The 20,266-nt window shown below is 39.6% G+C and overlaps 1 protein-coding gene and 1 non-coding gene across 3 annotated transcripts; both read left to right on the forward strand.

Annotated features, from left to right (window-relative positions):
* The first annotated feature begins 560 nt into the window (after window positions 1-560).
* On the forward strand, window positions 561-11,690 carry CWC15 (CWC15 spliceosome associated protein homolog). Of its 2 annotated transcripts, none has more exons than XM_019923814.3 (7): window positions 561-691; window positions 1,823-1,961; window positions 2,550-2,662; window positions 3,240-3,328; window positions 4,507-4,620; window positions 8,027-8,145; window positions 11,227-11,690. In XM_019923814.3, exons 2-7 carry the CDS (start codon window positions 1,831-1,833, stop codon window positions 11,354-11,356), a joined length of 696 nt encoding a protein of 231 aa, XP_019779373.1. In that variant the 5' UTR covers window positions 561-691; window positions 1,823-1,830; the 3' UTR covers window positions 11,357-11,690. The 2 variants fall into 2 exon arrangements, with proteins under 2 accessions (XP_019779373.1, XP_019779374.1); XM_019923815.3 differs by having other exon boundaries at window positions 1,828-1,961.
* LOC117313441 (small nucleolar RNA SNORA8) lies at window positions 9,270-9,407 on the forward strand. The gene has a single exon (XR_004527949.1). It is a non-coding gene; the product is annotated as a small nucleolar RNA SNORA8 (small nucleolar RNA).
* Window positions 11,691-20,266: the final 8,576 nt, after the last annotated feature.

Genomic DNA, 20,266 nt, shown 5'->3' on the forward strand with positions numbered 1-20,266 from the left:
AGAACTCAGGCTTTTTAAAAAATAAAAATTTTAACAAACAATACGAATACAACCTTTGCTTTGAAGACTAATATTTTTGCAGGAATGGTACCTTTATAAAGATCGTGGTTGCCCCCGTACATATTTGTTCTTTCTTCATATCCAATTAAATGAAAACACTAGTCTTTCCGTAGCCCAACTCTCTAGGGTTGTTGGGTCTAGCTCAGGAGAAAGGAGCTGGAGCCGTTGGATTTAAACAGTTTGGTGTAATCCTTTTCTACGCTCTCTCTCGCTAGCCGGGGACGTGGTGTCTGCTACCCGGGGCTTTCCGTCCACGCAGTACCGGAATGAAGGAGTCTGGGAGGGGGTCGGGAAAGTAAAAGACGGAAGAGACATTAAGTAATTGGCTCTTGAAGGTACAAAATGATGCTTAGGGTCTACTCTTAAGCACTGATTTCAAATGCCCGCCCCCTGGGCAGTTTCAGCCCCGCCCCTTGCTGTCGTCACGCCGACTTCCACCTTGGCCTCCGCTGATTGGTCCCCGCCTCCGCCTCTGAAAGGCGGCTAAAGAGCTTGGGGTTTGCTTCCGGGTCTTGGGCTTTAGCCCTGGGCGCAGAGGTTTCTGGGAGCCAAGATTTAAAATGGCGTCTGTATGATCTGAGGCAACTGCATCGGAGCTCGGCCAAAGTGAGCGGCAGCAGGAAAGCAGACTGTGAGTGGGGCAGGAAAGGGCGATTGGGGACGGAGGCGGAGAAGCGAGCGCGGGCAGAGGAGGCCCTGGAGCGGCGGGCGGGTGGTGGAGCTCAGCGCTTGTCAGGAGCGTCCCCAGTCCCGGGCTGGCAGCGGAGAGCGCAGCGTGAAGATGACTGTGCAGACAGCGTTAAGCAGGGTCCGGGCGCCCCCACCCCTCGCCGAATGGGGCAGGGGTGAAGGGTCAGCGGGTTCCCGGTGACAGCCCGAAGGTGAACCCCCCAGAGACGCTGGTAATGATAACCCTAACCCTGTTTCTCCCTCTCTGGGTACATCGCTCTCCCGTTTTTTTGAAAATCGAGAGAAGTGTACCATTTCCCCCCGTTTCCCCGACGCTTGCTTTTCCGACGCTTGAGGATGTTTAGTAGCCACATCTGCTATGCAGTATCCTTTAGTTGCTCAAAAGCAAAAGTAGCATAACCTTTGGGGGTGGGTTCCTGTGTTTAGAGCATTTCTTAAATTGTAATTTGCAAAAGATCTGATTTGTGTTACGTTGGCTGCTGGAGAAAATTGGATCAACAAAAGGTTGTTGGAGAACTTTGCCTCTAACTGTCATCAAAGTCTAGCTTTTTTTCCAGGACACTCGGTAGCTTTGTCAGTGATTTTTTAATATATCTTTTTTGTTTTTGTAGTTACTATCCTATTTTCTGCTGTGTGAGATTTAGATAAAATGGGAACCTTAAGGAGTCTGGTGGACTAAGGTTGAGCTGAGATTTTTTGAAACTCGGACATGGCAGTACTGTATTTTACGAGGGTGTTGACATGTCAAGTCTCATCATTTCTTAATAATCCTATTAGGAGTATCCCCATTCCACAGATGACAGAAACTTAAGCTTGGTGGTTTGCCGGAGGTCACAGAGCCAGAAGGAGAACAGGAACACAAACGCATATCTTCATGACAGACTAAATATCTGTCATGTTCCTTGTACACCCTGAGCCTCATTATTTGTTTTGTTCAGAGCTTTTGAGGTTATTTTATAAGTTTTGGGGAATAAGTTAGGGAAATTGTTTCACAAGGAGGGATATTGATTAATACTTTATAAAATGAGAGTTCATCATATTGGAAATAACTTGACATTGTTTTTCTTCAAAGCATAGAAGATGACAACAGCAGCTAGGCCAACTTTTGAACCTGCAAGAGGGGGGAGAGGAAAAGGAGAAGGTGATTTGAGCCAACTCTCAAAGCAATATTCAAGCAGAGACCTACCCTCTCATACAAAGATAAAATATAGGTAATGAAGCCTTTTCTGTTTTTCTTGTTTCACAAAGCAAGACCAAATCTGTTGAATGACATGGTCATGAGATAGTACCATGTGTGGCTTATTATTACTTACCTATTTTCATAGGAGTAGAATGCAATAGTGTTTCTTACACTAAAATTATGCTCTATGATTGTAAAATGCTACTAGATATTCCTTAAGCAGAAATGCCAATTAACAAGGAATTTCCATATGTAGATGGAACAGTAACTAATACATTACTTCAGAGGCACCAGGCTCTGTCAGTACTAATCAATATGAGATTAAAAGTGTTACTCTAACAAGCTGTGAACTAACATACTAACCAAAAGTAAAGACATTTTGATCAGCCTGCAGCCTTATTATAAGAAAGTATGTGATTATTTTGAGTTTCTTGAAATATTGGATACATCACAGGATGCCTATTAGTAACCTTCAGATTAGGATGATCTTGTCCATTTCCCCCAATGGGACTTGATGCTTCAGGGACTCAGGACAAAGTTGCTTTTTGTGAATTGTCTTCCATTACTACAGCCATGTGTTTTTTAGAAGTATTTCTGCCCTGTTTTGTTTCTACTTTAGACAGACCACTCAGGATGCCCCTGAAGAAGTTCGGAACCGTGACTTCAGGAGAGAGTTGGAAGAGAGAGAGAGAGCTGCTGCAAGAGAAAAAAACAGAGACCGGCCAACCCGAGGTGCCAACACTACCCCAGACGTTTCTCTCATAACGTTATGTTGACAGTAGTTTTTCTTTCATGTGGTAATTGGAATGGATTACTATTTTTGTTTGTTTGCTTTTAAATTTGGGTGTGAGCTGTAGCAGTTTCTTGAAAGATTTGATTGGATTAGAGATGATAATGCAGTTGATTCCAATTCCATCTTTTTATGTTTCTGTGTTAGAAAGAACTAGGTGATCTGGGGATATTTAGTAACCATTGTTTCAGTTCAGATCAACGAGTTTTTAACTGCTTACACAGCCAGACTTTTTGAGGCCCCATGGTTTCTGTCTATGAAATTCTTCCATTTTTATTTCTAGCGTATGTAAACTATTTCCTAAATTTCCTGAGAGAGGCTACAGTTCCCATATTAAAATCAATACTTTTATTAATTCATTCAATAGATATCTGCCAAGGGCTTATTTGCCAGGCACTGTGGTTATAATCCCTACTGTCATGCTTAAGACCTGAGCTCTTCTTGCCCACAGGTCCCTAAAATGTTATAAGAAATGCAGGATTTGATTCAGTAAGCTAGATAATGTTTGTTTTCCCCCAGAACATACAACCTCCTCTTCGGTGTCAAAGAAGCCTCGGTTGGACCAGATTCCCGCTGCCAACCTCGACGCAGATGACCCTCTAACAGATGTATGTTTTACTTCCTCCTCTCATCTCCATGTAGTCATTTACTTACCATTTTTCTGAAATACCTTTTTATCTATTCTTTTTGCTTTAAGAAGCGATTTGTATTTATTTTTACTTACTATTATTATAGCTCTGACTTCAATGCTAAACTCTATAGTTTATTTTAAAACGAAAAGCATTATCTTGTGGTTAATCAAATTTCAGGTTTGATCTCTGGAGAGCCAGAGAAGGAAGAGATCTATTAAAAGATACGCTTCCCTAAAAAATAATTCCCTGTATTAAACCATGGAAATTGGACTAGTTATTCCCCTTCAGAGGGCACTCTTCAGACTAGGCTCTTTATTGATGGCATCCCCTGCAGTGAATGTAGCGGCCTTTCCATACTTGCTACCAATGATGCCCCTTCCAGATGTTCAATGCACTTAATGGCTCCCTCTGTGCTTAGGGAGGAATGTGATCTAAGTGGAAGGTTTTTAAGGATTGGCACTTTAATTAACATTAAAATTTAGTGGGACTGCACAGTCTGTAATTAATTTGCAGTTTTCTACATACAGAGGAAAAATCTGAGTGACTTTTCAAGGGTAGCATCTAATAAGCATATATATTAGTAATTCTAGAGTTGACAGACTAAATTAAAAATTAACTCAGTAATTCAATATAAGGAACTCAATTTTAAGTGAGATATAATGATTATTCATTTGAAACTATTTTTTTCTGAGAATTTAGCAGCCTTTTCTGTACCTTTGACTGTCTTTAATTCCTAGTTGTTTTGAGCTATATAAAATTATTTTGACTCCCAGGGTCAAAGTATGTAGTGTGTATCATACTTTGTTACTTTGTAACACTTAGTATAAAGTGTTCCTTTTCTGGTTTTAGAAATATTTTCATATGTAAATTCCCATTTGACTATGTAAATTTGAAAGGTCCTTCATTATACTCTTTGCTGTTATAATGTCTAAAATACATCAGAGGTTGACATTTTAGTAAGTAATTGTAAGCTTTTTTGTGGGGTTTTATTTTATTTTTGGTTGTTGCTAATTTTAACCGTATTTAGGTACATTTATCTTTCCCTCTAGGAAAATTAATCCTGCTCCAAAGATTTGATGAGTGCCACTTTTATGGAAAAAAATGAATAATCTATTTTGTCTCCCATCTCCTGGACCATCACCATTCTTTTTTAGGAGGAAGATGAAGATGAAGATTTTGAAGAGGAGAGTGATGATGATGATACTGCAGCTCTTCTTGCGGAGCTGGAAAAAATTAAAAAAGAAAGAGCTGAAGAGCAGGCCAGGAAGGTAAAACCAGCATGTTAAATATTCACATCTTCTCACATAAACTAAAGTAGAAGTGTTCTTTAAATCAAGTAATATCACCTTATATTAGAAATCATCCTTACCATGTCTCGATATTATAGGACCTGTAGGTCTATAAATCTGGTGATTCCTATCTCCTGGTTATGTTAGAAATTCTTTCCAAATAGTTCAGACATACTCATCAAAATGCTCTTCGTTCAGTTATTTGTTCAATAGACATATAGTCAGTGTGTGTTAAGTGTCAGAAGAATCAAAGATGATTAAGATGTAGTCATAGCCTACAAAGAACCCACAGGTATAGTGAGGCCGTCTTTATCTCTCTCCTTGTCTTCTGACCCAGCCTTCTTTCCAGGCACTTGCTGAGGCCATCTGTCAATAAATTTTATATAACCTAGCTTCTCTGAGTCCCCACAGTCTCTACATTTACACAGTGGAAGGAAAGAATGTCTAACTCAAAGACAGTTAGACGAATTAAATAGGATCCATAGTACGTACCTTTAAACTTTGAGTGAATTACCCATAGTAGTAACAGTAAGAGACAACACTTGGGAGGCAAGAGCAGGTCAGAGCACTAGAGATCTGTAGACCAGTGCTAAAGGAGTTTGAGCTCTCTTCCAAAGGACCTGTGGAGCTAGTCGATTTCAGCTGGAGATGGTAAGGTTGGGTATGCATTTTAGAAAGATTACTCTGGCTGAGGTGTGGAGGATAGAGGAAAGAACTGAGTAGGGGGCTGTTCCAATAATCCTCACATGCAGTTATGAGAATCTTGCATGATAGGAGTTGGATTTGAGAGAAGTAAACAGATCCTGATAGAGCTATCAAGGAGATAAAATTGACCAGAGAAAGTGACTGACTAGCTGTGGCAGTTTCTGGGTTGATGTTGGTGCTATACACTAATCAGGGAATGCCGAAGGATGGGCATGTTTCAGTGGAGAGGAAAATAATGAGTTCTGTTTGGCACATACTGAACTTGATATATTGTGAGACACTCAAGTGGATATATCTGCCTCCACTTTTTTTTTTCTCCCCTGGCCACACTGCACAGCATGCGGGATCTTAGTTCCCCGATCAGGGATCGAGCCCATGTCCCCTGTAGTGGCAGTGCAGATTCGTAACCACTGGACCGCTAGGGAAGTCCCTGCCTCCACTTTCAACCAGAAAAGAGCAGCTTTTTTAATGGGCTTCTGTGTAAGATTTCATTTGAACCAAGAATTGCTCTATTTAAAAAAAGGAAAGAGACTTGGGGAAAAGACTGATGTAGGTTAATGCTTAGAACCTAGGGAGGTAGAGTTCAAATGGATCAGAAGGGTCAGGGAAGAATTCAGAAGAGAGGAAGATTTTGGGAGAGGCTTTGAAGACTGCTAGAATTCAGATTTGAAGAAGAAAAATATTTAAAAATACAATTCCTGTCAGAATGTGGCATACGATAGCGTAATTCCTGTAGAATTATAAGACCATTCCTACACTGGCACACCACAAGAGGGCAGTTGTCTGTTCCAAATTCTTTTAGCCTCCAAATAGCTGTGGATACGCAAAGAGACATTTAAATGCATTTGGTTGATGTTTAAGGAGCATAAACATTTTAGACAGAAGATCTTGGCAATTTTGCAAGGTTCATCTGATTTCTTTGTACAAAATGTGTTGGTGTTTTTTTTTGGAGTTGAATGACAGTTTTATTCCATTTGTCCCCCATTTCCCTGTCTGGCTTTCTAGTGGCTGGTTTTTGAGATGTTCCAAAATGTTTTCAAACCAGTCAGCCTGTGTCAAGGGCTGGGAAAATTTCTGTAAAGAGCCAGATAGTTAATATTTTAGGCTTGCAGGCCATACAGCCTCCGTCACAACTATTCAACTCAGCTAATTGTGATACAAGCAGCCATAGGCAGTGCATAAATAAATGGCTGTGACTGTGTTCCAGTAAAATTTTACTTACAAAACAAGATGGTTCAGATTTGACCAAACCACAGGCTGTCCATCCTTTATACCTATAGTCGTGAAACAGTGTACCTGGTACTTGAGTATGGAAAGAGTTGGCACCTTTTTTCCCCAGTGCCATGTATGGCAATCAACCAGTAACTCTAAAGGAAATAATATTCTGAACATAAAATGATCAGGACCTTATTACATCACATATGTTGTTATATTATAAATTTGGATACATTGTATGCTTGAGCTCCTGTTTGTCTAGCATCTCAGAGATATGTCTTTTTAATTTTAGCATCAATATAATTTGTTAAAAATAAGTATATAATTTTTAGAAAGCTATCTGTTCTTAATCTATGATGGATGCTCCTCACTTTTGCTTGCTTAAAGTCTGAAAATGACTTAAAGGAATTTTCCTGTTAATTTCCCTGAAAATTGCATCTTCTCACCTCCCAATTATTTGGCCTCATAAAAATGAAATCAGTTGTTCACACTTGATTATTAAAATGAAGTATCTTTAACCTGTATAGAAAATCAGGTTATTTTTCCAAGTGGTCTAACACAGGTTCATTATAAATAGACTTCCAGAAAGTCCTTTTTCCCTTGGTATATTAAGTCATCAATTTTGTCACCCCCAAAACACAGCAAAGTGGGATCTGTCTTTGGTTTAAGATAGCATGGAATCAGGTAGATCTAGAAGTTATGGCTAAGGATTTTAGACATTTTATATTTCTAATTCTAAGAAGGATGAGGGTGATTTGAGTTTAAAGAGGTTAGTGCTAAAATAAAAGTGAAGAAAGACAAGCATGTAACTGATAACAGATGAGACAGATAAAAATAGAAAGTCATTAACAATAAATCATAAGAATAAAATGGGTAAACCTCAGGTAAATTAGTAGAAATGCATGTTTACTGAATATAATTTTTTACACGAGGGTTTATCTTATTTTATGACATAATTCTTGGTTAATAATAACTTGTCACCAGTCCTAGAGATGCGAGTTTACATTGTGAGTAATTCAAAATAAAATTATTTTTAATCACAGTTATATATAACCCTTCCTTAAAAATTGAGATAATTCCTTTGCTAAATGTCTTTTTGATGTTTAATATCTTCTTAAATTATTAGAATATTTATAGATGTACTCTCTTAAACAGTTATGTAATTTTGTATGTACTTCAAGAAAGAAAATAGATTTAAATATGCAAGTCAAGAATGTCAAAGTCAGAAAGAGACTAATGAATGTATGATGGCAAGCATGAAATGGTTATAATGAAAATGCCCAATTATTTTGATAAGTGAGACTTTTCTGGAATGTCTTAAAAACAAAGAAAAAGCAATACTACCTTGATGCTTATCCCAATCTCCCTCTTAAAATCTTAACAGTCTTTTAAAATATGAGTTATATTATAGGATTGATGCCAGAAGTAATATAAGTAAATATGAGTCTTCCCTTCTTGTTGGCAGGAACAAGAACAAAAGGCTGAAGAAGAAAGGATTCGTATGGAAAACATTCTGAGTGGAAACCCTCTCCTTAATCTCACTGGCCCATCCCAACCTCAGGCCAACTTCAAAGTTAAAAGAAGGTACTGTACAATAATGGGTTGGAGAGGTATGTACACACACACACACACACACACACACACACACACACACACACACACACACACACACACACACACACACACACACACACCACACACACACACACACACACACACACACACACACACACACACACACACACACACACACACACACACACACACACACACACACACACACACTATGAGTTTTATAGCAAACTATATTATGTAAAGCTTATAATACCCACTTTCCACTGAGATTTTTCTCCATCACATTTTGGAATAATGGAAGGAGAATGAAAGAAAATAAACTTATTTTCAGTATATATTTACAGTAACCAGCTGTGTACCAGAGATTGTTCTAAGTACTAGAGACAGAGCAGTGCACTGAGCCCTTGACCCTACAAAGCTTACATTGTAGTTATATGTGTCAAGGGTCCCCAAAACCATCCTTCACATTCAGCGACTAGAAGGTCTAAGGGGGCTCAGCATGTAGCTGTTCTCATGACTAACTTAGTGAAGATACACAGCCAGATCATAAAGGGAAAAGGCACTGAAGGAAGTGTGTGTGCTTCCTTATGCTGTGTCCCTCCTATGAGGGGTCACACAGAGCACATTCTTTACCCTAGTAATGAAAATGCAGCAACATTTGTGCAGTGTTGCTGCCCAGGAAGACCCATTAGAGACTCCCAGGGTTTTTCTTGGCTGCTCATATAGGCAACCTCTGCCTAGTACATACCAAAATTGAGAGTCCCAGAAAGAAAGCAGATGTTCATAAACCACATATTTGTACAGACAGTCTAGACACAGTGACAGAGAGAAGATTCCTGCAATGCAAGTTTGCAAATGCCAGCCAGGGACCAACCTTGCAAGCGGCCTTCCTAAGGACAACAGCGTGTGTGTGTGCGTGTGTGCGTGTGTGTGTGTGTGCGTGTGTGCGTGTGTGTGTGTGTGTTAAACCATATCTATTATTTCTCACCACCTCCACTGCTGCCATCTCCATCCGGAGTGATGCAGTCCCCCTAACTGGTCTGCTTGCATGCTTACCACCCTCTCCATCCCTACCCCCAGGTTTTTTTCCTTAACATAGCAGCATCATGGTCCTTTTAAAATAAAAGATCTCTCGCACTGCATGGTATCTGCATTCAGCGGTTTGTTCCTGCTGAGTGTTCAAAGGACAGTGCAATATAAATTCAGTATTTGGCATCGTTGGTTTTCTTGGCTTTGTGCATGTTAGACCTGGTATTTCTACTGAAACAGTATAAAAGAAAAGATCTCAATCCTGTTCTAAACCATCCAGTGGCTTCCTGACTCATTCATAGTAAAAAACAAAAACAAGTCTTTACAATGGCAATTGCATAGGCAAGGGAGGATTTGCAAGAAAGGTGACATTTTATTAGAGACTAGACTCCAAGGTATTTGACCCGAGCTATTGAAAGGATAGAGATGGGGAAGAATGTGAACTGAGGTGGGGAGGCGGAGGGACCGATTTAAGACATGGTAACTTTGGGATGATATATATGTCTGTGTGGTAATGTTGAGTAGGTAGCTTGATACACGGTTCTGGAGTTAGCCCAGGCTAGAGATCATGAATTTGGGAGCTGTCAACTTACAGAAGTTTCCTGAAGCCATGAAGACTAGATGAGGTTACTTAGTGAATGAGTATAGCCAGAGAGGAGGCCAGAGGACTGAGCTTGGGGTAATATTTCGAGGTCGGGTAGATGATTAGCTGTCCCTACCTGGAATAGTACCTGGTACATACTAGGGGCTCAGTAAATATTGATTATATGAATTATGAATGAAAAAAAACTAGGCTGAGAAGGAGCAGCCAGTGGGGAAGAAATGAACCGAAAGAGGCTGGTAGGTGTCTTGGAGCCACACAGACAGTTTCAAGAGGAGGGGAGTATTTATCTAGGTCAGATATTGCTGACAGGCCAAGTGAAGTGGGTACTGCAAAGTGGCGGTTGGAGTTAGGGCCCTGGGAGAGCAGTGCTGGTGTTGAGAGGGAGGGTCAAAGCCTGTGGGGAGTGAGTTGAGGAGAGAGTGGGTAGAGAAAAAACTACATTGATTTATATTTGTATTAAGCTATATAGTTCTGCCTTGTTTGGAAGCAGATAAAATCGTTTGGAGACTGAAACATGTTGTCTTAATGTGCAGATCACATTTGACCTAGCTCTGCTCAGCTTTTCACATTTCTCTGCACTGCACCAGTGATGACTTAAAACACTGTTTTCAAAGATGCCCACGTTCTTTGCTTATTTTCGATGTGCAGTTTCTTCTAGAGTGCATACGTCCACAGGCAAACACACACATTATATAGGCTTTCATTTTATATATGTTTGTGAGAGTTTATGTATTACATATATGAGTTTGTGTTTTATATGCTAGATGATACTTTGAAATCATAATCTTTATTTTCTATAAAACATTTATTTTGTAGCCCATCCGTGGGTGGTTTTTTGTTTTTTATTTTAAACTTACACATTATGAAATCCAACCAGGAGAAACGAACTAGAGATTCCTGCCCTAAGCTCTTCAGCTGCTCTTGCTTTGTGTTTAATGTAGATGAGAGCCAATATATGAGCCTTAATTGTTTTACCCCAATAGTTTCTTCTTTTGCCCTAAATTGTAAATACTACAGTGAATGATTACTAAATGTTAACTGATAAAAGAGTATGTATAAAATCCTTAAAACCACATAATCTAACTATAGTAAATCATCCAGCTATCATCTAGAGCTGTCCATACTAATCAGGGTAGAACCAGGTACTGCCTCTTTGTTTTAGACCTGAAAACATTAAATATTTATGTAATTTCTGCTTTTTAACTCAAAGTTTCTTATACTGGAGAAATAATAAGAATGTTGTGTATGTTCTAAATAAGGATTACCCTTCCTATTATAAAAAAGCAAGCTAACAGCCTATTAAGAGTTACTTTATTCTTTTGGGTGTAATTGCTACATTGAATGATGTACAGGTTGAGCATCTTTTTGTGTGATGAATAAGCTTTACAGTACACAGGGTGTTCTTGTCTGTTGATACAGGCATTGTAAGATTGTTCTATTTTCTTTTTTTCTTTCAGGTGGGATGATGATGTTGTTTTCAAGAACTGTGCAAAAGGTGTAGATGATCAGAAGAAAGACAAAAGATTTGTAAATGATACGCTGCGATCTGAATTTCACAAAAAGTTCATGGAGAAATATATTAAATAGTACAGTTTTATGTGCTTAATTAAAGGCTGTAAAATGTAAACGATATGACTTTATTTTGGTTTTTTTGTTTTTCTCTTCCCCCCCCATCTAAATTGTGTATAGGCTTCCCTAATTTTAAGTTCCAAAATATCTTTTCCTTTATTGATTGCTAACTTGATAAGGACTGGGTTTGGTTTAACCAGTTGCCATCTCAGTATTTCCAGTCATATGTTTTTCTTTTGAATATGGGAAAAGGAATCTGCTTGTAATAAATATTTTTAATAATCTGTGTCAAATCTGTGTCCCCACCTTTTTTGTTGAACTGTGTGCAGCTTATAAAACATTGCATATTTTCTTTCGTGTGTTGTATTTCTTTGTGTTAACTTTTTCTCCTCATGTCTCTAACATTGACTTAAAGTCAGTTAATTCATATCTCCTCTGTATCTTTTAGAAGTGTGATGAAAAATTAAAGAGATTCCATTTTGGACCACCATGTTGGTATGGAAGAGTGTCATCAAACAGGAAGCACCCTGAGTGTGTGTCAGGGAGCATGGGGTACCTCTCACTTCTGCAGGCGCCCCTTTCTTTTTTCTCAGCCCAAAACAAGAGCTCCTTAAGCATGCCTAGGAAGCATGTGACGTTCACCTGTGTTTTGGTTACTCAACTGCCATGTTTCTCTTGAATGAGATAGGTAGAGCTTGCACACTGACACTCATTAGATGCAAAACCTTGGAGAGTTTAACATCAAACAATACATGAAATAAAACCTTTGGAAATAGAATTGTTATCTTGGAGGATATGGATACGGGAAGTGGGAGGGTCTCTACACAGCTGGAAAATGAAGTTTCCCTAAACCTGGGCTGGGATTTTAAGGATGTCACATTGATAGAAAATGTGAGACCAGAAATTAAGCCTTCTACAGATAGAGACGCATTTATAGGATTCCTCAGCTGTGAATGATGTTGAGTTTGGTAAGGTTAGAGATAAAACTTTTAAAGCAAAAATAATGTGTTAGTTATCACTGGCTATTTATTTAAACCCCCTTCTCTAGGATCCCCAGTGGAAGCTTGGACACAGGTTGTATGTAACCTGAGTCAGGAGTAGAGCTGGAATCAGCCCAGGTCTTGACCATGTTCATACCCTGCTTTTTTTTTTCTTCCAACTGAGCAATTTACATGTAAATTTGAATACCTTGACTAGTATTTTTTTAAAGCCTTTAATAGTACTGAAGCACTTTTATCTCCAACTTAACAATTTATAAAGTGCCTTTACATTCGTTTTCAATTTTCTTCATAGCAACACACATAGGAAGGAAATACTGGGTTATTCAAAGCTAAGGAAATAAAATTCAGGCCGAGTGATTGGATCAACGTTAACACTTGATGGGAAACGTATGAGTGCCTTAAAACTACATGAAGATGTGCTTATAGAAGTGAGAAGCATTATTTAGATTTCCAAAACTAGTTCTTGGGATTATGGGTAAAGTCTTGAGGAAAAGAAGTAGCAGCATATGAACTTTTTAGCATCTGAAAGGCTTATAATTCATACGCGGGGGTACAATTTAGGTGCACCCTTACCCCGAGATCCACTTCAGATATCCTATTTGAGCCTGACAGATTCAGGAAGGATCAAAGTAAAGCTAATTTCAATAATTTATCCATTTTCCTAATATTTTCCAACGTGAAACATTATGTAACTGGTCATAGATGAAGGACACATAAATGCTAGTTTCAGCTCTCAGATCTATAAAGCCAGTAACAACCTTCCTAGCGAAAATGCCTAACATCCTCCTTGCAAAACATCTTGCCTAGGTGTGACTGAGGAAACTCTAATCCCTTTAAGAGCCCATGCTGAGTGCCAAGAGCCAGGGCTTTGAAGCCAGATGGACCTGGATGTGAAGCTCAGCTCAGTCACCTCGGGTTTCACTAAAGCTAACTAGCTAACCAACGTTGCACCAAACATGCTTGTACTGCATCCGTTTAATCAACACCACTCCCTGTAAGGCAGGCATTATTATTTTCCCTGTTTTATAAACAAGGAAATTGAGGTTTGTAAGAGAAATTTTAAAACAAGTCATAAATCTTTAAGAGGATAGGGCTGAGGTTCAAACCTTGAAGTTCTATTTGCAGCCCATCCTCGTAACTGCTATGCTTGACTTCGTCTTCATGTGAAAGAGCCCTTCTGACATTTCTCACCTATGAAACAATAGTAACAAGAGTGATGAGTAAGGGGGTTTGATGGGAATTCATTTAAGGGGTGAGTACTTGGCAGGCATATAGGAGGGATTTCATCCACGTTCTCTACTTGCCTCTGCTAGCATATAGCAGGGGCTGCTGAAAAGTTTGAAAGCCTATTGTTTTGTTCTGTCATAAAGGTCTGGTTCTGAATTAAGAGTTTCCCTAGCGCCTCAGAGCTTGAGTTGGGGGATAGGTATGACCTCGAAAGGGGTTGCTTTTGCTTGGTTGCTAGGATTAGAAACCCACTAATAGAAACTCAAGTGAAATAGAGGTTTACCTTTTTTTTTAATAATTGAAATATATTTGATTTACAATGTTGTGTTACTTTCAGTTACAGCAAAGTGAGTCATATATATATATATATATATTCTGTTTTAGATTCTTTTTCATTATAAGTCATTACAAGATATTGAGTATAGTTCCCTGGGCTATACAATAGGTCCTTGTTGGTTATCTATTTTGCACACACACACACACACACACACACACACACGTATATATGTGTGTATATGTTAATCCCAAACTCCTAATTTATCCCTCCTCCCACTTTCCCCTCTGGTAACCATAAGTTTGTTTTCTATGTCTGTGAGTCTATTTCTGTTTTGTAAATAAATTCATTTGTATCATATTTTAGATTCTGCATATACGTGATATCATATGATACTTGTCTTTCTCTGTCTGACTTACTTCACTTAGTATGATAATTTCTAGGTCCATCCATGTTCCTGCAAATGGCATTATTTCATCCTTTTTCTGGCTGAGTAATATTCTATTGTGTATATATTAGTATGTATACATCTTTATCCATTCATCTGTCAATGGAGGGGTTTATCTTAACAATAGTTAAAAGGCACTTCCTCTGTCCAGCTCTTACTCTGCTTCTCTCTTCATCTGACCCACTTCCTCCACAAGACTAGATTTCTGCACCCAAAAAGCCTAGAGGTCACTCATTTATGATCCTGGCTTCCCTGGAAAGGAATCTTCATGGTCTTGTAGGTCCACTGGCCGACAGACCCTCTGTGTTGTGAGACAAAGCTTGTCCAGTGAGCAGTGGCCAGGAACCAGGTTACCTAGTACAAATGTGGGCCAGAGCAGGGAGACATTCACAGAACAATCTTTGGTATTGACGTGGCTTGAGATATTCAGCTACTCACATGGTAGACAAAACCTAGACACCGAGATTTCACAGCTGTAACTCGAGTCTCAGAGGTAGTGCCTGCATCTCCCGCCAGGATCTAGCACCACGATGGGCACATAACAAGGGCTGCCCTCTGCCCCCAGTGCAGGCCTGGCCATAGGCAACCACCCAGGCCCAGATGGAAAAGAGGGGACCTAGTGACCAGAGGCCTGGGTGTCCTGGCAGGAGCAGGCCCTGCTGGGTCAGTTTCCTGCTGGTTTCTGGAAACTGTCATGTCCACCAGGGAGCAGGGTGGGACATGTCCTGTCTTTGAGACACCTTCTTAGAAGTAGGACTAATTAGATTGAACCACTGGTCGGGGGAGAGGGTGGATCAAGTGAAAGGGAGAGGAGTTTAGTGGGAGCTGCTGAGGGCTGGGATATTGGCCCCAGGGCCCTCTTCTCTGGGCCATGGTCCAGGGAACACGGAAGAAACAGGATCAGCCTGGGACTCATCTTTCAGTAAATGCGAGGGACCATTTTGTTTGTGTTGGTGGTGTTGGGACGCAACCCTCACACCTTTCTCTGAATCACACTTCCACAGACATCCTAGCTCTTGGACTCTTTTTATATGGAAGCTCTTTTAGGTGTTTTTCATTTTCAGTTTTTAAAATGTCCTGTTCTCGCCTGGCCTAGTTCTCAGACACTTCAGGACAGGAAAGAGGAGGAAGAAGAAAGCAGTCGTGTTCACACTCCTGAGAGAGGCATCTGCCAGGTTCCCTCTCCAGGGTGATCTTTTCATCTAATCATATTTTCAAACAGCCTCCCTCTGGAGAAAGAAGCAGAGAGATGTCTCCTAATGGCCCCACACTGATTGGAAGTCGCTTCCTGGGACCTGCCGTCTCCGTCGTGCTAGAGTCTGAGGAAGGAGGAAAAAGGAGTGGGGACTTCAATAACCTTCTGACTATGTCAGAGGGAAGGGTTCTAATGTCGTCCTGAAATTTCCTCAATACTCACACCTCCTTGAAAGTCTAATAACTCTTGTACTCAGAGGCCTATTTCCAGAGCGTGGGTTAACTAAGCACTGGGCATTGAGTCACTCTTTGGAAGCACTGACTTCAAAGAAGCCACAGGGAAGAAAACTCTGTGTATGAGGAGAAAACTGGGATAACAGAAGTGGCAAAGCTCACAGAGCATCAGAGCACGGCCCCTGGGGCAGCAGGCCCTACCTGGCTCCCCCACCTCCTGCCAGGCCACGCCCTCTCTCCATCCACCAAAGAGCTGCTCCCTGGACACTTCCCTGTTTAAAGCCTTCAACAATTAGGCAATATGATGGAAAACAATCCCATTCAAGATAGCTACAGAAAATGTAAAACACATAGTCATAAACTGAACAGGAAATGTGCAGGATCTCTTTGAAGAAAATGCTAATATTCCACTGTGAGGCATTAAAAAAAAGATGGTAAATGTAGAGAAATACCTATTGCTAGGTGGGACAACTCGATAATGTAAAGATACAAGCTCCCCACCCCCAAAAAATTATTATGAAATTTCAGGAGGTTGGGATTTTTTTTATTGATGTTTCGACCAAATCACTTTAAATTTTTCTGTTAAAGTAAATTTGTAAGAATATCCAGGAAAAAAAATCTGGTAAGGAAGAATAATGAGAGGGCTATTCCCCACCAATAAACAATGTATTGGAAATATACAAAAATTAGTGTGGTACTGGCAACAGAGTAGAGAGATGGGAAAAAACGAAACATAGTAAAAACTCCAGATGCAAGTGCAGGTACATAAAATAATTTTGCAGATACGAAATTTTTTAAAAAGAAACAAGAAAATCAATAGGGCCATTTACAGCAATATGAATGGACATAAAGATTATCATACTAGGTGAAGTAAGTCAGACAAAGACAAATATATGATATCACTCATATGTGGGATCTAAAAAATGATACAAATGAACTTATTTACAAAAACAGAAATAGACTCACAGACATAGAAAAACTTACGGTTACCAAAGGGGAAAGCGTAGGGGAAGGATAGATTAGGAGTTTGGGATTAACATAAACACACTACTATATATAAAACAGATAAAAAAGACCTACTGTATAGCACAGGGAACTATATTAAATATCTTGTAATAACACATAATGGAAAAGAATCTGAAAAATAAGATACATATACACGTATAACTGAATCACTTTGTATACCTGAAACTAACACAACATTGTAAATCGACTATACTTCAAAAAAAAAAAATCAATGAGAAAAGAATGAACTATTCATTAGATGGTGTCAGGAAAGTTTACTAACCATTAGGTAGAAAAAAATTGCTAGTGTCAAGCACAAGACCACAGGAAGGCTAATAGATTCAGTCAATAAAGAAAGAAGCTCTTTTTAGATTCCGATAGTTTGGGACTTTCACAGTTAGCAGAAGGAAGTAACCAAGGGTGCCAGTTCCCTGGGGCCGTTGTGCAGGGCAACCCGGAAACAGAAGGGACCAGGTGACAGCAACGCTAAGACAGGACACCCTAGTGAGAAGCCTGTATCAGGCAACTATGTTTCATAGCTTCCAGCTGTGCCCAAAGGGAGGTGACACCGAAAGCCTCAAACCTCATCAGAACTTGGCCCTGGGAAGCTGCCCTTAAGAGACAGAGAATGGAGTGAGAAATAACCCTGTAGCTGCTCAGGCTCCCAAGGCGCTCTGCCAGGATACAGATCGGCTGCGTTCAAGACCTGCCCAGGTGGCCTATGGAGACACATGTGCTGTCCTGGGTGCCAGCACAGAGCTGTTCCCCTACAGCTACTTCACAAGTCCTCCAGGATAAATTTCATGTGGTTTAAAGATTTAAAGGAAAAAATAAATAAATGCACTGGAGAAAAATATAGGTAAAATATATGTTTAATGTTGAGCTGAGATGGCCTTACTAAGAATGATATTGAAAGCAGAAAACATTTTTAAAGGCTAAATTAGGACTTCCCTGGTGGTGCAGTGGTTAGGAATCCGCCTGCCAATGCAGGGGACACGGGTTCGAGCCCTGGTCCAGGAAGATCCCACATGCTGCGGAGCAACTAAGCCCATGCGCCACAACTACTGAGCCTGTGCTCTAGAGCCCATGCGCCACAACTACTGAAGCCCGCATGCCTAGAGCCCGTGCTCCGCAACAAGAGGAGCTACTGCAATGAGAAGCCCATGCACCACAATGAAGAGTAGTCCCCGCTCGCCACTACTAGAGAAAGCCTGCATGCAGTAACAAAGACCCAACACAGCCAAAAATAAATTAATTAAATAAATAATTTTTTTAAAAGCTAGATTAATTACATAAAAAGATTTTGTAGATTAAAGAACTTTAAATGCCAGTATTATGATTCAATTTTCTTACTTAACTTTTTTACTCAGAGTTTCATAGTGCCTTTATTTTCTTCTCTAGTGTCTTCATTTATTTATCTTCATTTTAAAAATTATTTCATTATATGAGTATGAATAATGCTTATATGCTTATATGAATGCTTATATGAATAAGCAGTCGAGTTCTCTCTTTTCTAGAACCTTCCAGTTGGAGTAGTAGTCCCAGCATGAGTGTAATTATAGGACAGCTTTTAATGCTCTCCCACATAGAATCCCCTATTTTCAGTGTCCCATGTCTTCTTCCTTCTTAGTTTGTGCCCTTTTTTTCATGGAGTACATCCTGAAATAAATTTCTAGGAAAGGGTGAATGTGGGGTAACATATCTGAGTCCCTTATGTCTACATCTAGCTTTATTCTACCAACCCCACCTTCTCCCCCTGCCACACACACACACACACACACACACACACTTAATTGACAGTTTTCCTGAGTATGGTTTAAAATAAACTTCTCTTAGAATTTAAATGCTTTACTCCATTTTCTTCTAAATTTCATTGTTGCTCTTGAAAACTCTGATGCCAATCATTTTTATGTTCCTTTGTCTATGTCCTAGTTTTGTTTTTAATGTCTATAATCTCTTGGAATGTTCTCTTTTTCTTTCCTGTTCCAGAGTTTCACAGTGATACAGCCAGTTGTGAGTCTATTACCATTAATTATGCTTGATTCTCAGTGAGTCCTTTGGTGATTCATGGCCTTCAGTTCCGGTAAAATTTTCATCCCTCTGAAAATATCTCTTGTCTATTTCCTCTGTTCTCTCTGTTTGGAACTCCAACTGCTTGGTAGACTAACCCTTTATCCTTTATTTTTTCTCATATTTTGGTCTCTGTCTTTTTGTTCTACTTTCTAGGGCATTTTCTACTACTTCTATTTCAATTATTTCACTGATTTTTTTTTTGCTTGATTTTGGAAATCATATTTAAAATTTTCAAGATCTCTTTTTATTCTCTGAATTTCCCTCCTGTATCTTCATGGTTCTCAACCTTGGCCGCACATTAGAACTACCTGGGACTTTTGAACAACCCTGATGAGGCCACGTCCTATCCAATTATATCAAAATCTTAGGGGATAAGACCCAGACATCCATATTTTTCAAAGCTCTCCAGTTGATACCAATTTTGTCTTAGTTTGAGAACCACTATATTATCTTGTTTCTGTCTTGACCTATAATATCTTTTTCATCAATATCATATTAATATTAAATATTACATAGTCAATTATCTATTTATCTATCTTATCTGCTTAAATATAATCCCTGTCCTATAGGTATAATTCTCAGGTACATACCTCAGCAGGCATAATTCTCAGGCCACAGTCTAAGGCATGTAAATATATATATATAGCCATAATTCAATTTAATTTCTATTTCCAGCCTCTATTGTGCAGGTTGAAGAAACTCAATCTGAGTGGACTCAATTTGTTTCAGTTCTGGGTTTAGACATGCAATATCTTTTGAATCTCCCTTGGGTTACTTGTAAGGGAGAGGAAAGAAATGTGCTTGGTCACTATTTTTAAACCAAGGCACCTCTTGAATAAATTGGATGTCAAAATGAAGTGGGGTCGTCAACTTTTGTTTTTCCTCTCAGCTTCCTTTATGCTAAGAAATAGATGTCATTGGTTCAGATACCACACATATATTAACACATATATCTTATCTTTTAAAAAAGTTCATTTGTGCCTTTGTCTCATCCCTTCAGTAGATTGTATCTTTCCCTCTAGAAAGGAGGAACTTCGTGTTATGCATTTAAAGTTCCCAGTACTGTATGTTACATGTAACAGTCTTTTTTTTTTACATTGAACACTGTGTCTTTGTGAGACAGGCTGGGACCTGGGACCCTTTGCTGCAGTGCTGCAATGCTTACACCTGGACAAACATCTCCTTGAGCAACAAAACACAAAGAAACTATGAGGGACTAAACATAACTGCACACATGCACAGCTGGGGCAAATTCTGGACAACAAGACACAGAGAGACCAAAAAGCCCAGCTGCCACTTCTGAAGGGCCGAGAGCAAAAGCAGGGTACTGTGCATGCCCCCTGCACACAACACCACAAAAGGGGTGGGCAAACCACCTATGCTACCCCTCTGGCCCGACCACTGGGCACACCCTTACCCTCACCCCATGTGCGGAAACAGCTCAACCCCCCTCAGGGAGTGAGCTAACAAGG

This window comes from Tursiops truncatus, chromosome 8 (genome assembly GCF_011762595.2).
Source record: "Tursiops truncatus isolate mTurTru1 chromosome 8, mTurTru1.mat.Y, whole genome shotgun sequence".
Classification (NCBI taxonomy): domain Eukaryota; kingdom Metazoa; phylum Chordata; class Mammalia; order Artiodactyla; family Delphinidae; genus Tursiops; species Tursiops truncatus.